Source organism: Coptis chinensis, chromosome 9, assembly GCF_015680905.1.
Source record: "Coptis chinensis isolate HL-2020 chromosome 9, ASM1568090v1, whole genome shotgun sequence".
NCBI lineage: Eukaryota > Viridiplantae > Streptophyta > Magnoliopsida > Ranunculales > Ranunculaceae > Coptis > Coptis chinensis.
Window position 1 is genome coordinate 71,064,192 of NC_141464.1, and position 22,783 is coordinate 71,086,974.

General features: G+C 37.5%; 2 protein-coding genes and 1 long non-coding RNA gene across 3 annotated transcripts; all 3 read right to left on the bottom strand.

Moving 5' to 3' along the window:
- Window positions 1-525: 525 nt before the first annotated feature.
- On the bottom strand, window positions 526-5,802 carry LOC147477779 (uncharacterized). Its single transcript, XM_086584890.1, has 6 exons — window positions 5,667-5,802; window positions 5,146-5,249; window positions 1,553-1,638; window positions 890-1,001; window positions 679-753; window positions 526-604 (listed from the first exon to the last, which is right to left on the bottom strand). The coding sequence occupies exons 3-6, from the start codon at window positions 1,627-1,629 to the stop codon at window positions 551-553; spliced, it is 318 nt and encodes a 105-aa protein (XP_086441016.1). The 5' UTR covers window positions 1,630-1,638; window positions 5,146-5,249; window positions 5,667-5,802; the 3' UTR covers window positions 526-550.
- A 13,464-nt stretch (window positions 5,803-19,266) lies between these two features.
- Window positions 19,267-21,906, bottom strand: LOC147477780 (F-box/LRR-repeat protein At4g14103-like). Its single transcript, XM_086583170.1, has 4 exons — window positions 21,752-21,906; window positions 20,241-21,221; window positions 19,912-20,085; window positions 19,267-19,792 (listed from the first exon to the last, which is right to left on the bottom strand). The coding sequence occupies exons 2-4, from the start codon at window positions 21,189-21,191 to the stop codon at window positions 19,508-19,510; spliced, it is 1,410 nt and encodes a 469-aa protein (XP_086439296.1). The 5' UTR covers window positions 21,192-21,221; window positions 21,752-21,906; the 3' UTR covers window positions 19,267-19,507.
- A 92-nt stretch (window positions 21,907-21,998) lies between these two features.
- Window positions 21,999-22,783, bottom strand: LOC147477781 (uncharacterized). Its single transcript, XR_015208069.1, has 2 exons — window positions 22,639-22,783; window positions 21,999-22,470 (listed from the first exon to the last, which is right to left on the bottom strand). It is a non-coding gene; the product is annotated as an uncharacterized LOC147477781 (long non-coding RNA).

A 22,783-nucleotide genomic window follows, 5' to 3' on the forward strand; every position in this document is an offset into this window, starting at 1 on the left:
CCGTCGCATTATTAGTTTTTGTTTTAAAAAAAAATATTGGTTGTAATAATTCTTTGGTATCCCAATCCTTTTTTACTCCAAACATGTTCTTGATACTCTGAACCCAAAACTGTAATTCATATAAACGCATTAGAATAGTATTCAATCACGTAAGGTCTAAACTTTAGTAAAATCCTGATGCTAAACGCAACAATACAAACACCAAAAAGCAGCAACCGATGGATACAATTTAGCATAAAATACATTGAAAAAGTATACAATCACCTACGGTCAAAACTTTGCATAAAACCCTCGAGGCTTTAATATAACACCACAAACAAAGAAGCGATGGATGCCCATAGCGCCTCAGAGAAATGGGACGATACATCCAGATGGTGGAGTTCTACACCCTTTCTTCCAAATACCGCATCCATTACTAACAATAATGTCACTCACTCATGCCATCACTCACATCAAGATCACTAAAACCATTTATTGGTGGGGTTCATCACTCTCATTATCGGTTTCAGAGCATCATCGAGGTTCATCCTCATCACTTTCATCCTTATCTTCAAAAAAATAGTGGGTGAAAAAGTATTTGACTCATCACCATGTCATCATAAATCTGTTGAAAGTGAAATAGGATTAGCAAGAAGTATTATCACCAAGACCTCCTTTTATAAATCTAAGTTCACTTACCCCTACAAAAAGGTAATCCAAAACACTAGATAGCTGAAGAGCCGACTGAAAAGTTGAAACTCTAGACTCAATAATCTGCAAGACAAATAAATATCCAGATAGTAAATAAAACGGAAGTAAATCTGTGTCGGAAAACATCTGAATTTGTGGTTGCAATACAGTATACCTCTACAAGAGAGAGAGAGAGAGAGAGAGAGAGAGAGAGAGAGACCTGATATAAAGAATTCAGTGCACGTATAGAAGAATCTTGGAACATAATAGCGCTTGCATGTTGAAGAAGCAGACTTTTCAACCACGGGAGCGCACAAACTAAGACTGCACCCCTGGTATTAAAAATGCACAATATTAAAATCCACCAAAGTGTTTTGGAATTTGGATACAAAAATAACAACCATAAATGGAAGTGCTAATTTTGTTTTGACTCCAATCAAATTTTACTCGGATGAAAAGGGGAGAACAAAAATGTTTCGCATTCAGTACTTTGTGAATTCAAGGTTGAATTAATGATTTATATGGTCTGAGGTAACCGGTTGAAACATTCATAAATATCGGATGTGTGTAATCCAACAACCCATGAATAGCATAATTTATCTTGATGAATTATAGAAATCAAGAAATCCAAGAGCTTGAGAATGTCCGATGGAGTCAAAGGGAGATTGAATTTGCAATAACCCGAGAGAATCCAATGTGCCGATCAAGACAAGATGAGACAATGGCATTGGCAACAAATGGCCGATAATATAGGATACACAAAGATAGGCATATTAACATCTAAAGACAAAGAATACATGCCTGGCCTCAGAAATTAATTAAAATTTTAGTAAAACTTTACTTTAACCCTATTTTGTTAGGATAAAACATAAGAGTGACAAACCTTTTCGTCCCGCGTGTGTAAGCAATCCAACAATAATACATGGTCATCAGCAAGTAGTGCCTGCTTAAGCAACACATGAACTGAATCTGCACTTGGTGGCTTAGTGCTGGGAGAAGTCATCTCTATTTTGGGAGTTTTGACTTTATCATCTTCAAGTAACTCTAAACTTGCAAGTTTTCTCACCAATGGTAGGTTCATTCAAATCATCTTCAACAGGCGCCCGATTACATCCGGCGTTTTCCCGACTCTCTTCTTCTTCTTCTTCTTATTTTTTAGCTTTCTTTCTTCGTGGATTGAAGTATCATTTGTTGCTATCAAACCCTCCAAATTATCAACACCCATCTTTCTTTGCAAGCAAGAATAATGAATAAAAAGGATGCACACCTTTTCTCCTCAACAAAACGAGCCACTGCAAGAAGCTTGAATCCCAGCTGTCAAAGTTGAAGATAATGAGATGATATTGAACAAAGAAAATGTAGTGAGTCACATAATGGAAAATTGGACTCTGTACATGTTCATCACCATAAAGAATAAAAAAGTGGAGACGCATACATATACCCCTAAAGAAATGGTGCGAAACGGACAAAAGATGAGCGTGCACCGCATGTATATGATGCCAACGAGGAAGCACAAACAGAGAGGAAATGAGAAGAGACCCTTGTCCATACTTGTCCAACAGTGTCCTTGTTGTAAGAATTTAGAAGAAAAAGGTCAAATATTAGGTCTGAAAATTAAAAGACCATAAAGTTAGTGCATCTAGTGAACATACCTTCCAACAATCTCCGGAATGTACTAGTGATGATGAAATCTGTATGGTTCATGGCATATAAATCAGTTGTGAACTGGCATGAGAAGTGGTACTTCTCTTCAAAGTTTTTCCGGTATATGTCGAGAATCGGGATACTTAGTTTTCAAGAGCATGGGCAATGGTGCAACCGCGAGAAAAATACAGATATTGACCGCCAAATAGTATCATACCGAAAGGAACTTACACTAGCATGACATCCTCAATCGTTCTTTGCAATTGTTCGAATTATTCTACCGTTCAGTCACATATTAACCCGCCAAATAGAGTTCAAAAATTAAAAAGTTTGTGTGAATGGTGGTGCCGCAGCAGATCTGTCCGGCATTGTGTTTGAAGAGGCCTTAGTATACTATAATGTGCTTGAGTTCAAAAAGATGATTGTTTTCAGTAGTTCTCAAGAAAAGAAGTGGTGCCTATGGGCTAATTCCTAACGGCCCCAAATAAAAAAAAAAATAATGTTTAGACAACAACCGTGAATTGATTTAATGACAATTTGTAGAACTTTAAAGTTTAAACAAATGAACGTATATTTTCATATTTCAGTCATAAGTACATCTAACCATAACCAAATGCCTAAAATGATTTAGCTACTTGATTAGAAATATGCAGATTTCCTGTTTCACTAGAAAATGAAAAGACTCAAATGATTTAGCTTCAGGATTTAACAAAGACGCATGAAAATCCAACCCGAAGATGCATGGAACAACCAATATATTAGTAAAAATATAGGAATGACTACATGAGTTTTAACAAAATGTTATATGTTAATGAGACAATATTGCTTTAAAAAGCTTACAGTGGGCGAGTGCATGTTGTAGCTTGACATTGAACAAATTCTAACTCGAACAAAAATCATTGGAGTCCATCATCAAGATCCTTGTACAAGATAGGTGAACTGGGCAAAGTAGCCAAAATGAAAAAAAATTATTAATATATAACACGATTCACCATAAAACTGGAAAATACAGTAATACTAATGGGAGTAATGGCTTTAGGTGATTAAATCATTAAGCACTCTACTGTAACGTGATTCTATCAATAACATGATATATTCTAATAAAAGATGCTTGAAGTAAAATACCGAGCAAACCAAAACTATATATAAGAAACCACACGGAGCAGTTGACAGCTAGCAATAGTGAAAAAACAATATACTGCACAAACCATAGTAGAATAGAAAGAAAGGAAGGAAGAAACAAATAATATCTCAATGTAAAAGGAGTAAGAATTCTACAAAATCTTGTCATAGACCATAGATGACTTGAAACCCCAGTGACTAGAGAAACTCAAATAATCCAGTTACTATCATCTTCCTTCAGTATCTGAAACACACTCCACACACACAATATCTCAACAATCCAGTGTTTCTGATTCGAATTAATAAGACAATACCTACTAGTCACCATTACTAATGTTTATCAATACTTACAGAGTTACTAATATTGGCAAAAAAAAAGATATTTGTGCTTATATGCAAAGCACAAGGTTTGGTACTTCTATGAGGCATCTCTGTGTCATTGTAATACACTAAAAACAGAATGAGAAAACTTTCTGCAAGCCTTTTGGTATCTATGTAATTTTTTTTAATGAAATTATCGGACAATTGATTCTATCGTTAAAACAAAAAAAGACAAACCCAACATTGTAAACTAAACCCCTTGAACGTAAAAGCATTAGCAAGTCAATGGATGCCTTTTAATTTGGTTAAAAAGATGAAGTTGAGATGTCAGGTTAGACCAAAAAACAAAGAGTAAACAGATTGGGGAAAGAGTAACGGAGCGACAAACATTAATATAATGCAAGGGAAATTAGAATTTACCATCTTAGTTATTCGGTTGAGCTGGTCTTCATAACGACTTAGATATTTTCCATCATTCGGATATCTCCTGTTTTGAGTAACCCTTAAAAGACTCAACCTGCACTCTGTGACCTTGCAGTGCTCATCGCTTCAATCTCCTCTCTATCAAACAAGTGTTTAATTAAATAACTATTAACTTTTGAAGTTAAATGTATCTATAATGCAGCTATGTAAACTAAACCAACGTTGTTGAAGCAAGGAGTCGATACTTAAAGGTGAGCAATCCTAACTATTTTTGAGTAAGTAATTAGACAATACTTGTTCACTTTTCCACACTCATTTCAATATGCTTGGAGCATGAAAAGTTGTTTTTCAAATGTTAAGAGAGAATGAGTTCAAATCTATGGAGGGCACACTTATCTTCGTCAATGTAACAAAAATGAATCAATAAAATTATAAAATAAAAGCAACCACCACAAGTTCAACTCAAATGCTTATGAACAATCTTACATGAATTTGTTGACATTGCATATAAAATATAATACATACCATCATATCAAAACAAAAACTTTGAGCAGAAGGGCTGTTAACAAAGCGTAGTACCAACTTGAACTTCAGGTAAAGAACAAGAAAAAATATATATATAAGGAGAATGTGGTAACTTGAACTAGGAGGAAACCACATTGTCCACGAGTTTGTGTTCTAGGTGCTTGCTAAGATGTGTGGTAAAGTTCAGTGTTCTTGAGTGTGTTGCGAGTCTGCATTATATTGTTAAGTGTTTGTATGGTAGGGTAGAGTGGGCAATCACTATTTCAGCATATAAAATAAATTGCAAATTAAAAACAAGATTATCCAACACTAAAAGAAAGCTACTGAAATGGCAGTAACACGGTGAAAAGTAAACGTCAATGCTAAATTTTGCACAGGCAAATCTTCAAGGTTGCTACAAGGAAATAGATTGCTAAAAAAGTCAGAGATTGATGACATTACTATGATATCGCGACAAACAATATATCTTTGATCATCAGAAGATATGCTTCAACGTCTAAATTCCAGCCTTCTCAACTCCAGCACATAGTTGTGTCCCCTTCTTTCTGCACATTCAGTAAGTATTTGAAGCTTAAATAAATTGGAAATTGAAAAGTGAAAGTGAAAGTGAATCAGGTTAGCTACAATGACCCAATGCAAGGCGATAAGATGAGTATCGGTTAAAAGCCAAGTCCCATTATTAGAAAAAACATATGCAAAATTTAAAAGCTAGTAGTAATTACAAAGTTCTCATTTACAAACTCAATATCCTACTAAACAACTTAAAACCCATTGTAACATGTACACTATGTACTTTGATAAAATGGAAAAGGGGGGTATTAGGGTCCCATTGCCATTGTAAAGCTTTGGTCCTCCTGTGTTACTTTTGTTCTTTGTTTTAGTATCGAAGTCAATGGAATTGTATGCAATCTCTTCTATTTTGTCAAAAAAAAAAAATGGAAAAGGGGGGTATTAGGGTATACCTTGTGACTACACCATGGCAAGAAAAACTACAAGCAATGCAAATTCCATCATTGTCATTTGGATATAACAAGAAAGACGAGAATATTGCTTGCCTCTTCAACCAACAATTATCGTAAGTGCACTCCTTCCCTTCATATCTTCCTAAAACCAAATCAACTTCCTTCCAGATAAACAATCAATTACAATATAATTGTGATGCTAGAGCAAAATCCTAAATACAATAAGCCTCTATTACACTTGACTATCTAGAATTACCAAAGTAACTATAATTAGGTGTTAACCTATATCCTAAATCAAGAATGAACTTTCAATCTAATCACCAATACATACAAGGAAATGAGAACATACTAGAAACCTCATAAGCAAAGTGGCACCATTAATCTCAATAGGACTAACCATAAAGCGTCTCAAAGCTTGACATCGAGTGACGAAAACCGATAGATCACTGCATCAAATCAATAGCAACTCAAAACCCAAAATACTAAAACAAATAAAATCAAACAAAACATAAGAAAACCCACGATTGAGGAGTGTAGACATGAACATTAGAAAGCCCCACTCCAACCAATGCCTTGACAAGAACGAGAAGTCCAATAGCACCAATACCATCACCATTAGTAACTAAAACAATGGGTTTGGAACAATCATTTTCAGAATTAACACTAACATCATTTGTAGTAGAAATAGTATAAACATTAGGCAATAAAAAGCGAAAATAATAACCCATTACCGGTTCTTATCTTCAATTTCACGACTGAAATGGGTAATACCGAAGTCTCATCTTCACAAATGTAAACCATTTTCACAAATTCAAAGCTCAAAATGAAAATTTTCAAAAATCAATTTCAATATCAAAATTTTCTAAGAAATTTGGATTGAAATGAACGAAAATTACCCGAAACAAAAATAAAAGGGGTGAAAACCCTAGATTTACGAAAAATAATGAATCTAATTTCATATGTCAGATGGCCAATTGGAAGGGAGGGAGAATTATTGACATTTTGAGATTGGATAGAGTGGGTGTACCTTTTTGGAGTGGGAAAGAGAGAGACAGTGAAGCGGTTACAACAAGCGTGAGTGAGAGAGGGATAACAATTTTAGGGGTTTTTTTTTTGTTATTTTAGTTTTACCAAATATTTTAGGTAGGAAGTGAAATTAGTTTGGGTGGGCCTGGTGTTTGGAAGAGATATGCCAACAGTTAATAACTCTTGTAGAACCGTCGGGTACCCAGGGAGATCGCCAGATTATACCCGATAGATGGCCAGATTATACCCGACAGACAAAATGCGCAGGGAACTTCCTACACACAGAAGCCGTCGGTTATTCTATATGGCGTTTGTCGGGTAAACCCATTTTTTTGGTAGTGTCATCTAGAAGACCTCGAAGCCATAGTGCCTCTTTCACTGCCTCTGCCACTGCCATATACTCTGCCTCAGTAGTAGATAGAGCAACTGTAGCCTGTAGCATAGACCTCCAACTAACCGGTGCACCATGCATCATAAACACATAACTAGTAGTCGATCGTCGTCTATCTAGATCACCTGCATAATCCGACATAACAAGTGCCTCCACCATAAGCTAATCCCACATCCAAGGTACCCTTCAAGTACCTTAGTACCCATTTCACTGCCTCCCAATGCTGCTTCCCAGGATTTGCCATATACCTGCTTACAACACTAATCGTGAAATATCGGGCGCAGTGCACACCATAGCATACATCAAACGCCCGGCGGCACTTGCATAAGGAACATTAGTCATATGCTTTTGTTCCTCCACCGAACTAGGAGAGAACTTAGCTGAAAGCCTAAAATGCCCAGCTAAAGGTGTAGAAACCGACTTTGCATTCTCCATACCAAATCGAGAAATTACTTTCTGAAGGTATTTCTTCTGAGATACAACTATTTGTCGCTTCTTCCTATCTCTATCAATCTCCATGCCCAGTATCTTCTTGGCTCCACCTAAGTCTTTCATCTCAAACTCAGAGCTAAGTTGAGATTTTAACTTGTCTATCTCTACCATGCTTTTGGAAGCAATAAACATGTCATCCACATAAAGCAGGAGATAGATGAAGTCATTACCACGAAGCCTTCTAAAGTAGACACAGCAGTCATACTTGCCCGGGTGTACTCATGTTGCATCATGAATGTGTCAAAGCTTGTACCATTGCACGGGTGATTGCTTTAACCCATACAAATTGACCGATTCAATTTGCATACATAATCTTCTTTTCAAAGAAGCGACAAACCCCCGGGTTATCTCATATAGATCTCTTCTTCCAAGTCCCATGCAAAAAAGGTTTTCACATCAAGTTGCTCTAACTCCAAGTTGAAGTGAGCAACTAAACTCAATAACACACGAATGGACGTATGTTTGACCACCGGGGAAAATACCTCATTGTAGTCAACTCCTTCCTTCTGTGAAAAACCCTTTGCTACCACTCTTGTCTTGTACCCAGTATTGTCGGACTCAGGAAGGACCTCTTTCTTTCTGAACACCCATTTACTGCCGATAGTCCTTTTGCCCTTTGGCAATAAAACTAGGTCCCATGTGTGATTTTTATCAAGAGATTCCATCTCTGCTTGCATAGCTACCAACCAATCTCTGTAATGAGCATCTCTAACAGCTTCCTTGAAGCTATCTAGCTCATCATCTTCGATATTCGGTGTATATGCCACTAAATCCCGACCATAGTGTTTCACCGGCTTCTCGTGCCCATACTTGTGCACTTCTTTAACTTGTCTCTGTGGCCTAGGGTCAGCCACTACAAGTTCGCGGATGCTCTTGCTCTTCTTTTGTTCTTTGTGTGGTTCCATGATTTGGTACCTCATCATGATCTAACCGGTCATCTGGCGCATCCGGACAACTCAAGCTCGATAAAGCTTGAACTTCTATAGACTTCACCATTACGCCCAACTACTTCCGAACTACTTGAAGATAACACGGAAGTCTCATCAAAGGTAACATCCTCGACCCGGGAACTTGTGGTCTTCTAGACACCACAATCTATATCCCTTTACCCCATTTGCGCGCCCTAAGAATATGGCCTTCTTAGCTCTAGGATCTAGCTTGTTGTCCCTCACATGGTAGTAAATTTGTCGATCCAAATACTTTCAAAATACTATAATCGGTGGGTTACGACCACACCTCATAAGGTGTCCCGCAATCTATAGGTAATGCGGTGACCTATTATACGAGTAACACGCCATGGACTTTGCATGCCCAATACTCTTTGCCTAGATTGGCATTAGACAATAAACATCTTGCTCTTTCAAGCAAAGTTCTATTCATCCTCTCGCCATTCCATTTCTGGCGTGAACCCTCGATCGATTAATGCGGCAATTCCCTATTAGCGCCGGGAACTCTTGGAAAGGTCCATAGGTATACTCAATTACCATTGTTTAACAGTAATGTCTTTACCTTCCTATCGTGCGATTCTTAACCCTTGCCTTCCACTTCTTAAATGTCTCAAACACTTCATCTTTCGATTTCATCATATACACCCACACATAGCGAGTATGATCATTATTGAATGAGACATAATAGCGGTTACCTCCTTAGAAGCCACCTGGAGGGTCCCCAAACATCCGTTATGCACATAGTCAAGGATGCATTTGTCGTGTGCTTGCTTGACTTGAACTTGACTCTTGCTTTGCTCCCATAGGCGCAATGCTCCGCGGAACCCCATACTTGGCTTCTTCAAGTTCTTCAAGAACCCTCACTTGCACAACTCGGACAAACCCTTTTTTCACTCATATGCCCTAAACGCGTATGTCATATCTTAGTGCACTTTCGGAATCATTACTACATGCACCCACTACTACATCGCCTATCACCGTACTACCTATCAGAGTATACAAGGTTCCATATTTTTTACCCTTTATAACAACTAAAAAGCCATTAACAATATTTAGGACTCCACCTTCGCCCACAAACTTGTGGCCTTTGGAGTCCAAAGTACCAAGAGAAATAAGACTTTTTTTTAGCTCAGGAACATGTCTCACATCGGTTAAAGTCCTCACTACACCATCATACATCTTGACCCGTATAGTTCCAATTCCTATCGTCTTACAAGCAACATCATTACCCATTAAAATGGAACCACCATCAATGCTCTCATAAGAAGTAAACCACTTTCTATTCGGGCACATATGATAGGAACATCTGGAATCAAGAATCCACCTTTCGATCATATAGTCTTGTGTGGACACACAGAGACTGAACTCATCCTCTTCAGAGCCTGAAGCATAATTTGCCTCAATTTTTGCCTTACCTTTCTTCTGACCATTTCTCTTGTTCTCTTTCTTCGGGTGAGGACAATTACTTGCGTAATGTCCCTTTTCATTGCAATTGTAGCACTGTACATGTTTTAAAGGCTTCTTTGACTTGGACCTAGAATTCTCATTACTTAAATAATTCTGTTCATACGAATTTCCTCTTGCCACTAGTCCTTGACCTGCATCAATGTTATTCTCTATATGTGTCTTCTTCATCAACTCATAAGAAAGAAGTGCACTCTGAACTTCGTCAAGATCGATGACTTCTCTATTCATGAATGTAGTCATTAGGTGCTCATAGTTTTCTGGCAAGGAGAATATTAAACATGCCGCTTGATCCTCATCATCCATCTTCATACCAACATTCAAATAATCCGCTAGACGTCGACGGAACTCACTAACGTGCTCTTGCATCGTTGAACCATCGACCATCATGTACCGATAAAGACGCTTCTTAAGGTACATCTTGTTCGTCATGCTCTTGGTCATATACATAGACTCTAGTTTGAGCCAAATACCGGCAGCGGTATTTTCTCCCATCACACTATACATGACCTCATTAGCAAGACATAACCGGATTGATGAACAAGCCTGAAGATCGAACTCTTCCCAATTATCATTACTCATACTCGCCGCCATAGATTTAATCCCCTTTAAAGCCTTGTGCAAACCTTGTTGGATGAGGATGTCCTTTACTTGGACTTGCCAAATCCCAAAGTTATTCTTCCCATTAAACTTCTCTACTTCAAACCTTGTGTTTGACATCTTGGGAGCCATCTTTCAAATTACACATAATAACCCAAAAAAAAAATTTCACCTCGGAATTTAATCGAACACCTTGTCTACACAAATTTCGAGCACTAAACTCAAAATCCTAGGTCGTATACCTACGCTCCGATACTAATTGTTGTGAATATATGACTGCGGAAACAATGTTACCCACAACAAACGGATCAATCCAACACAAGGATCGATCCTTCTCAATAGATAAGACTTCAACACCCTCCAAGCAATATCCCAACACTTCTCAATATCAAATAACAAGCATATAAAGTAAAACAATTAATGTAAAAGAAGAACAAACCACAAGACGAGATATATCGTGGTTCGGCAATTTGCCTACGTCCACACTGCGAGTTCCAAGCTTTACTAGATGTCTAGAGTAACAGATTACAAGTCTCTCAATTCACTCACAAAGAATGAATACTCAACTCACAAAGAATTGCTCTCTTATAATCTCTCTCTTTCTTGGTTTTGGAAAAGTTAGGTTTCTACAGAAAAAACCTATTTTTATACTCTTTCAGAAAAGCTTCCAAAACAGTGAATTTCGGGCTGAAATTGGTGGAACGCAGGTCGCGCCCATCGGAGGCGCAGGTGCGCCCAAAACACTGGAGGGTCGCGCCCATCGGAGGCACAGGTGCGCTCAAAACACTGGTCACAACGCAGGTCACGCCAATCTAAGGCGCAGGTGCGCTCTAGACATGAAAGAGAAAAAAAATTCTCTTTTTCTCTACAAATTTTTAATGTTGCCAGAGATTGACAATTGAAAAGGCAACGGGGAAACACAAAGTAACCCGCACGAACCCAGAGAATGAGCTCTTGAACGTTACGCCTTAGTACAGTGGAGATCCATGCATTAACACGAGTATAATCATAAGCTTCCCCGCATTCAAGAGAAAACTTGTGTATGCTTGATGCATCATGGAGAAGCAACACTCTGTCCACAAAATTCATGAAGCTTGCCTTAACCATTGGATCCCCTCTCTTGATTTTAGTAGAGTATAACAGACTATCACTTAGCTCAATCTTGGGAACTAAAGTCCAAAAGGTATTTCCATTTCGTTGATAGCACACTAGAACCAACAACATATTTTGCAGGAAGAAAGGAGAGGATATGATGAAGAATGTTGTCAGGCAAGCAGCTGACCCTATCTACATCCTCACCGCCATTCTGTCCATCCAAACTCATTTCCTTTTTTCTTGTTAACCTCCTTTTAGAATTCAGCACCGAACCACTTCCATCCATTATTGCTTTTTTGTCTTAAAAGTTGATGCTGCAACATTAATTTCCACAGTACATAACTAAATGAAAATATAAACAAAAGAATATAGCATCAACAAAGGTAGCATCAATGTGCTCCTTCTAAACGTTTCAAGTTTTAACAAGTTCCTATACATTACGTCCATACTCATGATTGATTTAGACAAAAAAAATAACACTTTCAATTGCAGATTTTGGATTTAATCTCCCAGGTTGATACACAACCAGCATAAAAACCCCCTCATTACATACTAACCCATAAAAACTCCCTATTTTTCTAAAATACCCAAACTGACTAAAATACTCCCCACACATAAAACTCAAAGGATCTCAAATTTATCTTCTCTATTTCTTCTCGCCGGATCCTCTATTCTTGTAAACCCTAGATATCCTGCAAAATCAAATTAAAATGACAAAACAACCGAAAAATAAGAGAGAAACACAAAACAAAACAAAAAAATCGGAAGTTTTCATATCACAAACAAAAAGGAAAGCAACTACCAATAAAAAGACGAAATCGAAGGTAAAAATTTTTTTTTTTTTAATTTTGTTTATAAATAAACGAAATCTAAGGTGAGAATCATATTTTTTTTTTAAAAAATTGTTTGTAAATACAATTTTTTTTATGAGAATTTATATTTTTATATATGCAAATGCCTAATTTATATATGTATGAATTTGTAAATTACATATATAGCTTCGTATGTAAATTCGTATTTAAGCATATTTTAAGTTGTCTGAAATTGATATTAGTTGACACTCTATAGTTGATATGAAATTCACACTTTGTAGTTGATATGAAGATTTGAATTTGTATCATATTTACATAGCCTGTGCAAATTTGAATGTAAATTCATATTTCTATGTGAATGTACATTTACATTTGTATGCTTGCTTTCATCAGTACTGTTTTGGTTACAATAATAACTATGAAAATTTATATTTTCTTATGTTTATTTGTATAGCTGAATTTGCCGTGTAAATTTGTATTTTCATATATGTGAAAGTAAATTTTGAAATGTCAGTTTAACAGACTTATTTATTATTTTCTCCTTTATTGCAACAGGAGGTAAAACCTATTAGCTCTACCAAGGTGTTTTGTTATACTATTTTGCCTATGCTAGCACTTTTTCAAGAGTTCAAATGAAGAATTAGAGATGTTCAGATCGCCAAGACGAAAGAAACTCTTTTTAGACAAATTTTTTATAGGTTTTGTTGAAGGACATTGGAGAGACTGAGTTGAATGGGGAGGAAGAGGCAAATAGACTGGGAAAACCTAATTTGATGTACAACTTAAAGGAAAGGAATATGATACATAAAACATATGATATCTATGTGGTGTAAACTAAGAAAACATTTCAAAGAAAGAATATCATGAAATGATGTGTTGTGTTTTATTGGTGGTCTGGTGGATCACTTTGGGATACTAATTTTGTTTGAATTAAGGACGTAAATCTTTGATCTTTTATGCAATGTTAGTTTGTCTTTGAATTCTGAATGTAACTTTTGGATACTAATTTTGTTTGAATTCTTGATCTTTGAATTCTGGATGTAATGGAAAAAATAAGGCTGATACGTTTGTCAGATTTCCATAGGCCATGTCAGAAAAAAGTTTATCAGAATTCATATTTGCATATGTAAGTTCAGATTTGCATAGCACTCTCATCACAAGGAGACGCTAGTGCTATCCTGAGGCCTCTGGGTGTTGTTCCCTCTCTTGATGAGACGTTAATTGATAGGGCATTCCGTATACCCTTTCGCACTGTGAAAAGTATACCACGTGCATGTCGTTTGGCATTTTCTGGTGCATTGAAGTCTGCTCTCTGGGATATTACGGCTGATCCTAGTGCAGTTTTGTCATGGGTTCGTCTTCTCCTTCTCCCGTGCTGCACTCTACAGGTTTTTCAACCACAGAATCGTCAGGAACGTCGATCTGGTACTAGGAAAAACCTTCAGCAGAAACAGATACTACATGCGCTGACAATATGGAACGAGCCTGGTGGACTGTTTCGCCTCTTAGAGTCTGCAGTAGAGCCTCCTTCAATCCAGCCACCCGAACAATGATCTATTTTCTACCGGGGAAAAGTGCGTCGATGCTTACAGAAGGTTGCTGATGGACATTTTACATCAGCGGTAAAAGTGTTGTCATCATCAGGGGTCGCCCCTAACTCGGCAGAGACTATCCAAGCATTAAAAGAGAAACACCCAATGCGACAACCACCTGTGAGACCAACCGTTTTTCTTTGAGCCTCCTTTTTTTTTGTAGAGAGATAACCTTTTGTCATGCATTAGGTCGTTCAAAGGCACTTCTTGTGGCGTGATGGTCTCCGAGCTCAAAGATTTGTTGGATGCAATGAGTGGTGCTGCAGCAGCTATATCGTCTGATTTGCTAGATGCATTAACCCCTGTGGTGAATCTTTGGTTACAGGGACGATGTCCACAGACGTTAGCGGAATTCATAGCGAGTGCTCCGCTTACCCCACTTCTTAAGCCGGATAACAGTATTCGTCCTATAGCTGTGGGCATGGTTTGGCGTCGTCTGGTCTCTAAGATTGCAATGAGAGGAGTTTCCAGAGATGTGGTTGCGTACTTACAGGATTTCCAGTATGGGGTGGGTGTTTCTGGTGGAGCAGAGGCAATTTTGCACGCTGTCAACCGTATGGTGTATGCTAACAGCGACAATAGCTCTCTTTCTATGCTGCTGGTAGATTTTCAGAATGCTTTTAACATGGTTGATCGGACTATCATGTTGAAAGAGGTTCGTATCCGATGCCCAGCTATTGCCCCGTGGGTCGAGTACTTGTATTGTCAGCCTGCGAGGTTATACGTGGGGGATGGCTACATATGGTCTGCTACTGGGGTCCAGCAAGGCGACCCTCTGGGTCCCCTTCTATTTGCACTGGTGCTGCATCCTCTTATTCTACGGATCCAGTCCAGTTGTCAGTTATTGCTACAGGCATGGTACCTAGATGATGGGACTCTGGTCGGGGATACAGAACAGGTGGCGACAGCTTTGGGTATGATTCAGGAAGAAGGACCTTCTTATGGGTTGGTTCTTAATGTGGCCAAAACTGAGATATTTTGGCCAACTCTAGATCCACGTCGCTCTACCCCTGGTCTCTTTCCTTCAGATTTGTCCCATCCTCAGCAGGGGGTCAGGTTGCTTGGAGGTGCAGTTAGCACTGATGCATCTTTTGTCATGAGTCTTGCTCGCAAGCGTATTGACAAGGCTATGACTCTGATGGACCGTTTGGCTGTATTAGAAGACCCACAGTGTGAGTTAGCGCTCTTACGAGCTTGTGTTGGGCTCTCTAAGTTGGTCTTTGCGATTCGTACTTGTCCACCATCCTTTTTCAGAGAGGCAGCTCAGACTTTTGATCGGCATCTCCGCAGTGTTCTCCAGGGTATTGTGGTTTCTGATGGTCCTGGCTTCGGTGATTTACAGTGGCGTTTATCGACACTCCCATTACGTCTAGGCGGTTTAGGTATTTATTGTGCCACTGATGTCTCTACATTTGCTTTTGTGGCCTCCCTCCCCATTGTCGGACCGAGCTTCCGTAACCACATTCGAGGAGTTCCGCCCATTACCTTTGGATGAGATTCTTGATGTTGCTAGCAATGCATTGAGTATCCTGTCTCACCGATTTTGACCTCGGTTCTATGGTCTGTGAGTGCTACCGTCCCCTCAAAACCACAAAAAGTTTTGGCGGAAGCGTTCTATGGTAAGATTGTTGCTGGTCTTGAGAGGGAGTTTATGTTATCTGCTCGTCAGAAAGCAGTCATTGGATGCTTACAGTCAGAACATGCAAAGGATTTCCTACTTGCTATTCCGATGGAGGGACTTGGACAGAGCATATGTCGCCGGTAGAGTATCGTTCTATTCTCCGGTATCGTCTTATGATTCCTTTGTACTCGATGGTGGCCCCCGCTTTTGCAAAAAAAGCGGACTAGATGCTTTTGGGGACCATGACATTATAGATATTTCCTGTGTTTCAAATAACCGACATGATCATGTCGGAGATATTTTATGTGATGCATTTTGGAGGGTCGGGTACAAGGTGGTGAAGAAGGAGGCTCCCCGTGAATTTTCTCACCGATCCGAATGAGGGGAGATCGACACTTCGGCCCGCGGATATATTGATCTGATTGGTCCGAGGGGAGGCATGCATGTGTTGATGTAACCGAGCCTCTCCATTGGTAGGGTTTGGGAATGGAGTCTTTGAGGTGGGTGAAGCAGCTAATAGAGCAGCGGCAGGGAAAATTGAGAAACACGAGGATGCTTGTAGAGCTAACCAGCATTTTTTCATTCCTTTCAGTTTTGACACTTTTGGTTTCTTGGCACAACACTCTGTTGAGCTCCTTAAGAGATTGCAGAAAGTTATGGACTGCAATGTAATGACAGTTGGTTCTAACGAGTTTGTTTTTAGGAGGATAGGATTTGACATTCAGAAATGACTTGTGGCGCAACTTGTTGCACGCTTGTCCTAATTATTTGTAAAACTCGTTATCATTATTAATAAAATTTCCAAAAAAAAAAAAAAAAAAAAAAAAAAAAAAAACGTTTGTGAAAATCCATGTGTATATGTAAATTCATATTTACATAACTTGTGTCACCTGTCAGATGTCAGAAAATATACATATGAAAATATGAATTTTCATTGCATAGCCTGTGTCACCTTTCAGAACTCAGATGTTAGAAAAAACATCTATGAAAATTCAGTGATATTGCTATGTAGTTTTAAATTTGCATAATACAAGGTCATCACATACAAAAAAAATGCGAGGGTTTGAGCATTTGGTTTGGGTGAAAGTTGTATGATTACAATGGTGATTCATGAGTCGTATTTGTTATTCATCTTTGTGGAAATAATTGTAGTCCAATGTTAGAAAGAAAATATTATTGTAAACCGTACTTTTTTCATTTTTTCAATAGCCATTATCCATCTTGAACAAAAAGAACTCCTACATCACATCTTATGTGGGTTAAAATTTTCATAGGTTAATCTTTTGTGTAATTAAGATTTTCATAGCATACGTCCGATATTAGAATTGTTTTATTTTAGTAATCTACTACGAAAATCTAAATTTTTATATATAAATACAATTTTACATAGGTTAAACAACTATGAAAATTCATAGATTATCTAAGTTTTTACCGACATGTTTAGTTTCAAAAACTAACATGTAAAAATATATTTCCATACGTTTTTTCATTAGGCTTGTTTTGTTTCACAAATAATTCTACTATATAAACTTAAAATTTCATATGTAAATTCAACTTTTCATATATCAAATTACTCTGTAAAATTAAATTTGCATATTGTTTTGTTTCACAAATAATTCTACTATATAAACTTAAAATTTCATATGTAAATTCAACTTTTCATATATCAAATTACTCTGTAAAATTAAATTTGCATATGTAAATTCAAATTGTCATGTCACACTACTATGTAAATTTAAATTTCCAAATGAAAATTAGAAGTCGAGCTTGTTCAGATTTTAAAGTTAATACGATGCAAATGGCTAGTTCATTCCTGGAATTGAAAACATCTTGTGTTTTAGAAATAGAAAGTATCCACCAATGAACAAATTGAATATGGCAGTAGTAGGCTTATGACCTCTTCCAATCACGATGTCCTTCATCCATCAACCTTTGTCTCGCCCAAAGCAATTAATGAAAAGAGTATAATAGTTGGTACATGTTTATGATTATTTCACCAATATAACCAAAAATCATAATGTTACACACATGTGGTATCAAAGAAACGTCGAGTAGATAAATGTATAGACAAATGATTGTGGTTCATGCAATTGTATTCCCCATGGGCATTTCCACAAATACACTACCAGCAATAAGTAGATTCAACTTCTCCCCCAATCCCCCACTCAATTTTGTATCTATAAAATGGTTATCTATAAACCCATTTTTTGTCACAATGAAATCGGTGTTCTTTTTTAGTGTAAAGATGAAGAATCTTTGTTGTTTGCCTGCTTTATTGGAAAAGTGTTCTTCAATGTAAGGATCTTCAGTTAATTTAAGGGTTTGATTTAATGAAAAAAGTAGAATGGGAAATAGAAAATTTCGGGGGATAAGAATTAGGCCGCAAATTGCTCATAATCTGGAAAACAGTGAGGTTAATTAGCAAGGTGTAAATAATGGGAAGATTATATGAGTATGTTCGTGAGGGAGGAGTTTACATATAACCGGATTGGATTGAGGGGGCTGAGGCCCATTTCTTGCTTTCTATTGAAACTATTTCGATTCTTTATATAACAATGTTGTAGGGGAAACTAGCTGTAGGCAAAAACTTCTCCTAAATGGAATGATGTAGCCAATATTGTTCTTAAATAAGTGCAACTGTTTTAACTACGGTCATAGTACAAGTTTGCAACAGTAACAATGAAATAGAGAAACCACAAATCAAGCCTGGACTACCAATAGTTTTTCTTAAAATGCAAGCGTACGTCTTAACTACATGTTAGTGCAAGGGTGCAACAATTGTAAGTATGGAAATTGGAAACACACACGAACATTCAAACAAAGGAATATGAGAGATAAAAAGAACAAACCAGTTTTTGGGTCACTACACTTCTTCGTTAAGTATGATATTGAGGAAGGCAGGGTTTTGGAGATTAGAGGTTTTAGCTTTTAACGGTGGTAATATGGTGCGGGTCGGGTTTTGGCTTAATCGGACTGGGCTTAATAGCCTGTGTTGACATTTCTATTCTCAAAGAATGCTTATTGATTGCAAACTTCACAACCAAAGGTGAGTTTTAATCAACATCAACGTACTACTTTGATTTGTTGGATCATCTAAGTTCAATGATGTTACTGCTTTTGTATTGGTTTGAAATATCTATATCCCCTCAGAACTCAGACCACGCCACCAGCTTTGCACAAAATACTCATCTCAAATAGGCTTAAAAGTCAAAAGAATGGTCTGATCATAAAACTTACTGTGCCTATAGCTACGTACACTCTACACATTAAGCGAAATACAAAGAATAGAGTTCAGAAACTCAGTTTGGGGTCTTGGGGACTACCAATGGCGTGGTTCATGCGCCTCTTTGCTCCTGGCTCTTAGAATCCACTTAAACCAAACAGATTTAAAACAAAACTAGCAACAGATGCTGCCCTCCAGTTGAAGCTCTCCATTGGGTTACTCAGTTCTTGCATTTAGATTATCACCTTCCACAAGTAGCTAATCCTCGTAAGTCTGCTAACAACTATTCTCTGATACATGAGAAATTGATGTTTTGAACACTGAACTTCTCATACCAGATTTCAAGAACTAGTGATATACGTAACACTTGATTATAATACTGAGTACATAAGTGCTTTATGATCATAATGTAATTTTTCCACCACATTCATACATATATAGGCATCCATATGTCCGCTTTCATAGAAACTTGTAAAAAGAAAATGTTCAAAGTATGACAGATGTCGAGTAACATAAGACCTACTTTGAGTTTGCAACTGCCACTTACAAGCTCTGAGCTCAATGATACAGCAATCCCTTTAGGAGAACTCAATTTCACTATGTGTTGAGCCTCTATGGAGTAATAAGTTCTTAGCTACCTCAAATTGCATCTTTGGATCAGACGACAACTTCGAAGAAGAAATGATAGTAATCTTTTCCAAGGCTACTACATTCTTCAACAGAAAGTTGACCAAATACAGCTCGTTTGCGCTGCCATGAAATTGCTCGAGTTTAACTGACTTCAAGCGTGTCAGATTGCGTTGAGGAATAACATCAAGTGCACCACCATCTTCATGCTCTACAAATCCGCATCCGGAAGAACCCTAAATTAAAAGGGAGGAGAGGGGAGGGATGTTCAACAGGACAAAGTAAACATAGGATGTTAAGATTTCTTATTAGTAAAGGAATAAAAGCGAAAACAAATTGGAATTTGGTGACTTACATTTTCAAGGAGAAGGAGTTCCACATTAGGCAAGTGATACAGTAAGTCTATGAGTTGTCTAACATTTGAACCAGTTTGATCATCACGGGACTGGTAGTGTAATATTTTCACTTTCAAACACATCAAGCTAGAAAATGCATGCAGATGATCTAAGAGATCTAAACGATAAATGACCTTGAAACCCAAATCCAAACACATCAGCAGTCAGTAATTCAGGTAACAATAATAAACATAGAAAAATCTAAGAAAATAGAAACAAGCACAAGTTAATTTTTCATGGTTTAAGGTTTTCTATTGCACTGAATAAATATGATAGGAATGAGACTTACCGCAATAGCATAGTCAGTAAATGTTAGATCTTTGACATTACATACGGCTTGTAGAACCTTACTCATACGGTTGCCAATTTCTGCAGAACTGCAAATGTCGATATACGCAGTAGCTAAGGAGGACAGGTTGTGAAGAGATAATTCATTAACCATAGTGCTTCGCAATTTTAAGTATGTAATATTCTCTGCATGAACCTCTGTTGCGCAACCATGCCCCCAGTCATTATAAGTCATAGTACATCTCTGAAGTGCGGGTGCAGAGATGCTAAAACTTTGGATATTCCACCATTCAATGAATTTTAGAACAAGCTTTTCAAGGATTGGGCAACACAAAGAGACTTGGTGAGTTGATCGGTCAGAGAAAAGTCTTAAGGAATCAAGATTCAGGAACTTGAGGCTTGACCAACGAATACAACTGGGGATTTTGTAAATATAATCCACATCTTCATAAAAGTCCCCAGTTATTTTTAAGGTCTTCAAAGATTCACAAATGAAGAAGCTACTGGGGAGAAGACAAGCATTGTCTAGTTTCAAGTTGAGAAATATCTCTTCAACCCTATGCTTTAATGCGGTAGTGATCCACGAATCAATTCGAGATGCATCACGGGTGTCAAGGCATTTGAGGGAGAACTTTTGTATGTTTGGTAGATCATGGAGATGAAGAACTCTGTCAACAAAATTCATGAACTTGTTGACTCTTCTCTTTTTATTTGAACTTTTGGAAAGAATCAGAGTGTCGTCAAAGTCCAGAACAGGAACAGAAGCCCAGAGGTTTTTCCATCTTTTGGCTAATACACTAGTACCAACTGCATTCTTTGTAGGAAGAAATGAAATGATATAAGTAAGCATGGTATCAGGTAAACGATTAATCCTATCTTCATGTTCACCACTATTCTGTCCTTCACCCAATTTTCGCTTCTTAGAAGTTGGCACCGAAGAACTTGCATCCATGTTTATGCAGTTTTTCTCCTAACAAAAGCCCTGCAATGGAGAGTTCCAACGAGTAATATAAACAAAATAATGTCAAGCAAAAAGAATAGCAGACAACAGAGGTAGCATAAATGCATTCCGTGTTCTCAATATTTCAAGTTTCAACAAATACAATTTCATATACATTACACCAATTTCCCTTCACCCTTTTTTTTCGCAACATGTTTTCTCACAATACCTAAAGGGTCATCTTAAGTGGTCAGATGCAATGCAATCCTAGTGCCACATTGGTATTCAAATACATTGCATCCGACTGTTCTAGGGGCATTGTGGGCATAAATAGCTATGGGCAAAACCCTCTCCAAAATGTACTGCTGTCACAGAACTGAATCCTGAATTACCAAGTTTTATTAAAACTTTCAAGTGCAGGTGTTATATGAAACGTAAATGAAGCTTAAACTATCAATATTTTCTTAAAATTGAAAGTGTTTCATTAACTACTTGTATGTGCAAGTGTGCAACAGCAGTAACTATAACTAACAAAGGAACGTTTCAATAAAAATAATATATAAAGAACTAACCAGTTTTAATCTTCAATTTCTTTCTTTGAGGAGGGAATGGATGCCTGGGGCTACAAATAAGTACAAAGAGAGTGAGTGACTTATACAGGGTACATTTATGGGCTTGACCTTATTGGGCTTAATCACAGTATGAAAGATTTTGAGTTTGCAGCCACTACTGTTTTTGCATTCAAGTAAGGATTGTATTAAAAATGAAAGAATGTGTTATAGGGAGAACTGTTTACATTATATCTGACTCAAGTAAGGATTGTATTAAAAATGAAAGAATGTGTTATAGGGAGAACTGTTTACATTATATCTGACTCAACATAATTTAAAATAGGATATAAAAGGACGCTCAAGCCTATGGTCTAGTGTCACTCCATATAGACCTCTCATCATCCATTAGAATGTTCACTCCAATTAGCTCTGAGCTCCATGATACTGCAATTGCTTTAGGAGAACTCAATTTCACTACATGATGAGCCTCTATGAAGTAATAGCTTCTTGGTCACCTCCAATTGCTTCTTTGGATCTTCCGATAACTTTAAAGAAGAAATGACAGTCATCTTTCCGAAGGCTACTGCATTCTTCAGTAGAAAGTTAACCAAATACAGCTCGTTTGCACTGCCAAGAAAATGCTCGAGTTTAACTGACTCCAGGCATAACAGATTGCGTTGGGGAATAACATCAAGTGCGCCACCATCTTCACGCTCTGCAAATCCGCATCTGGAAAAACCCTAAATTGGAGAGAGAGAGAGATAGAGAGAGAAGGGGGAGGGAGAGATTTCAACAGGACAATGTAAACATAGTACCGTCAAATATTTATAAATAGTGATCAAATACGCCCACCAAATATTAATCAGCAACCAAAGGGAAACTGATTTAGACTTTACTTGGCTACTTACATTTTGAAAGAGAAGAAGTTCCACATTAGGCAAGTGAAACATTTGCAAGAGTTGTACAATAGTCCAATTACCGCTTTGTGCCACTTTCAAAATAATCAAGCTAGAAAATGCACGCATATGATCTAAGTGGTCTGAATGGGAAATG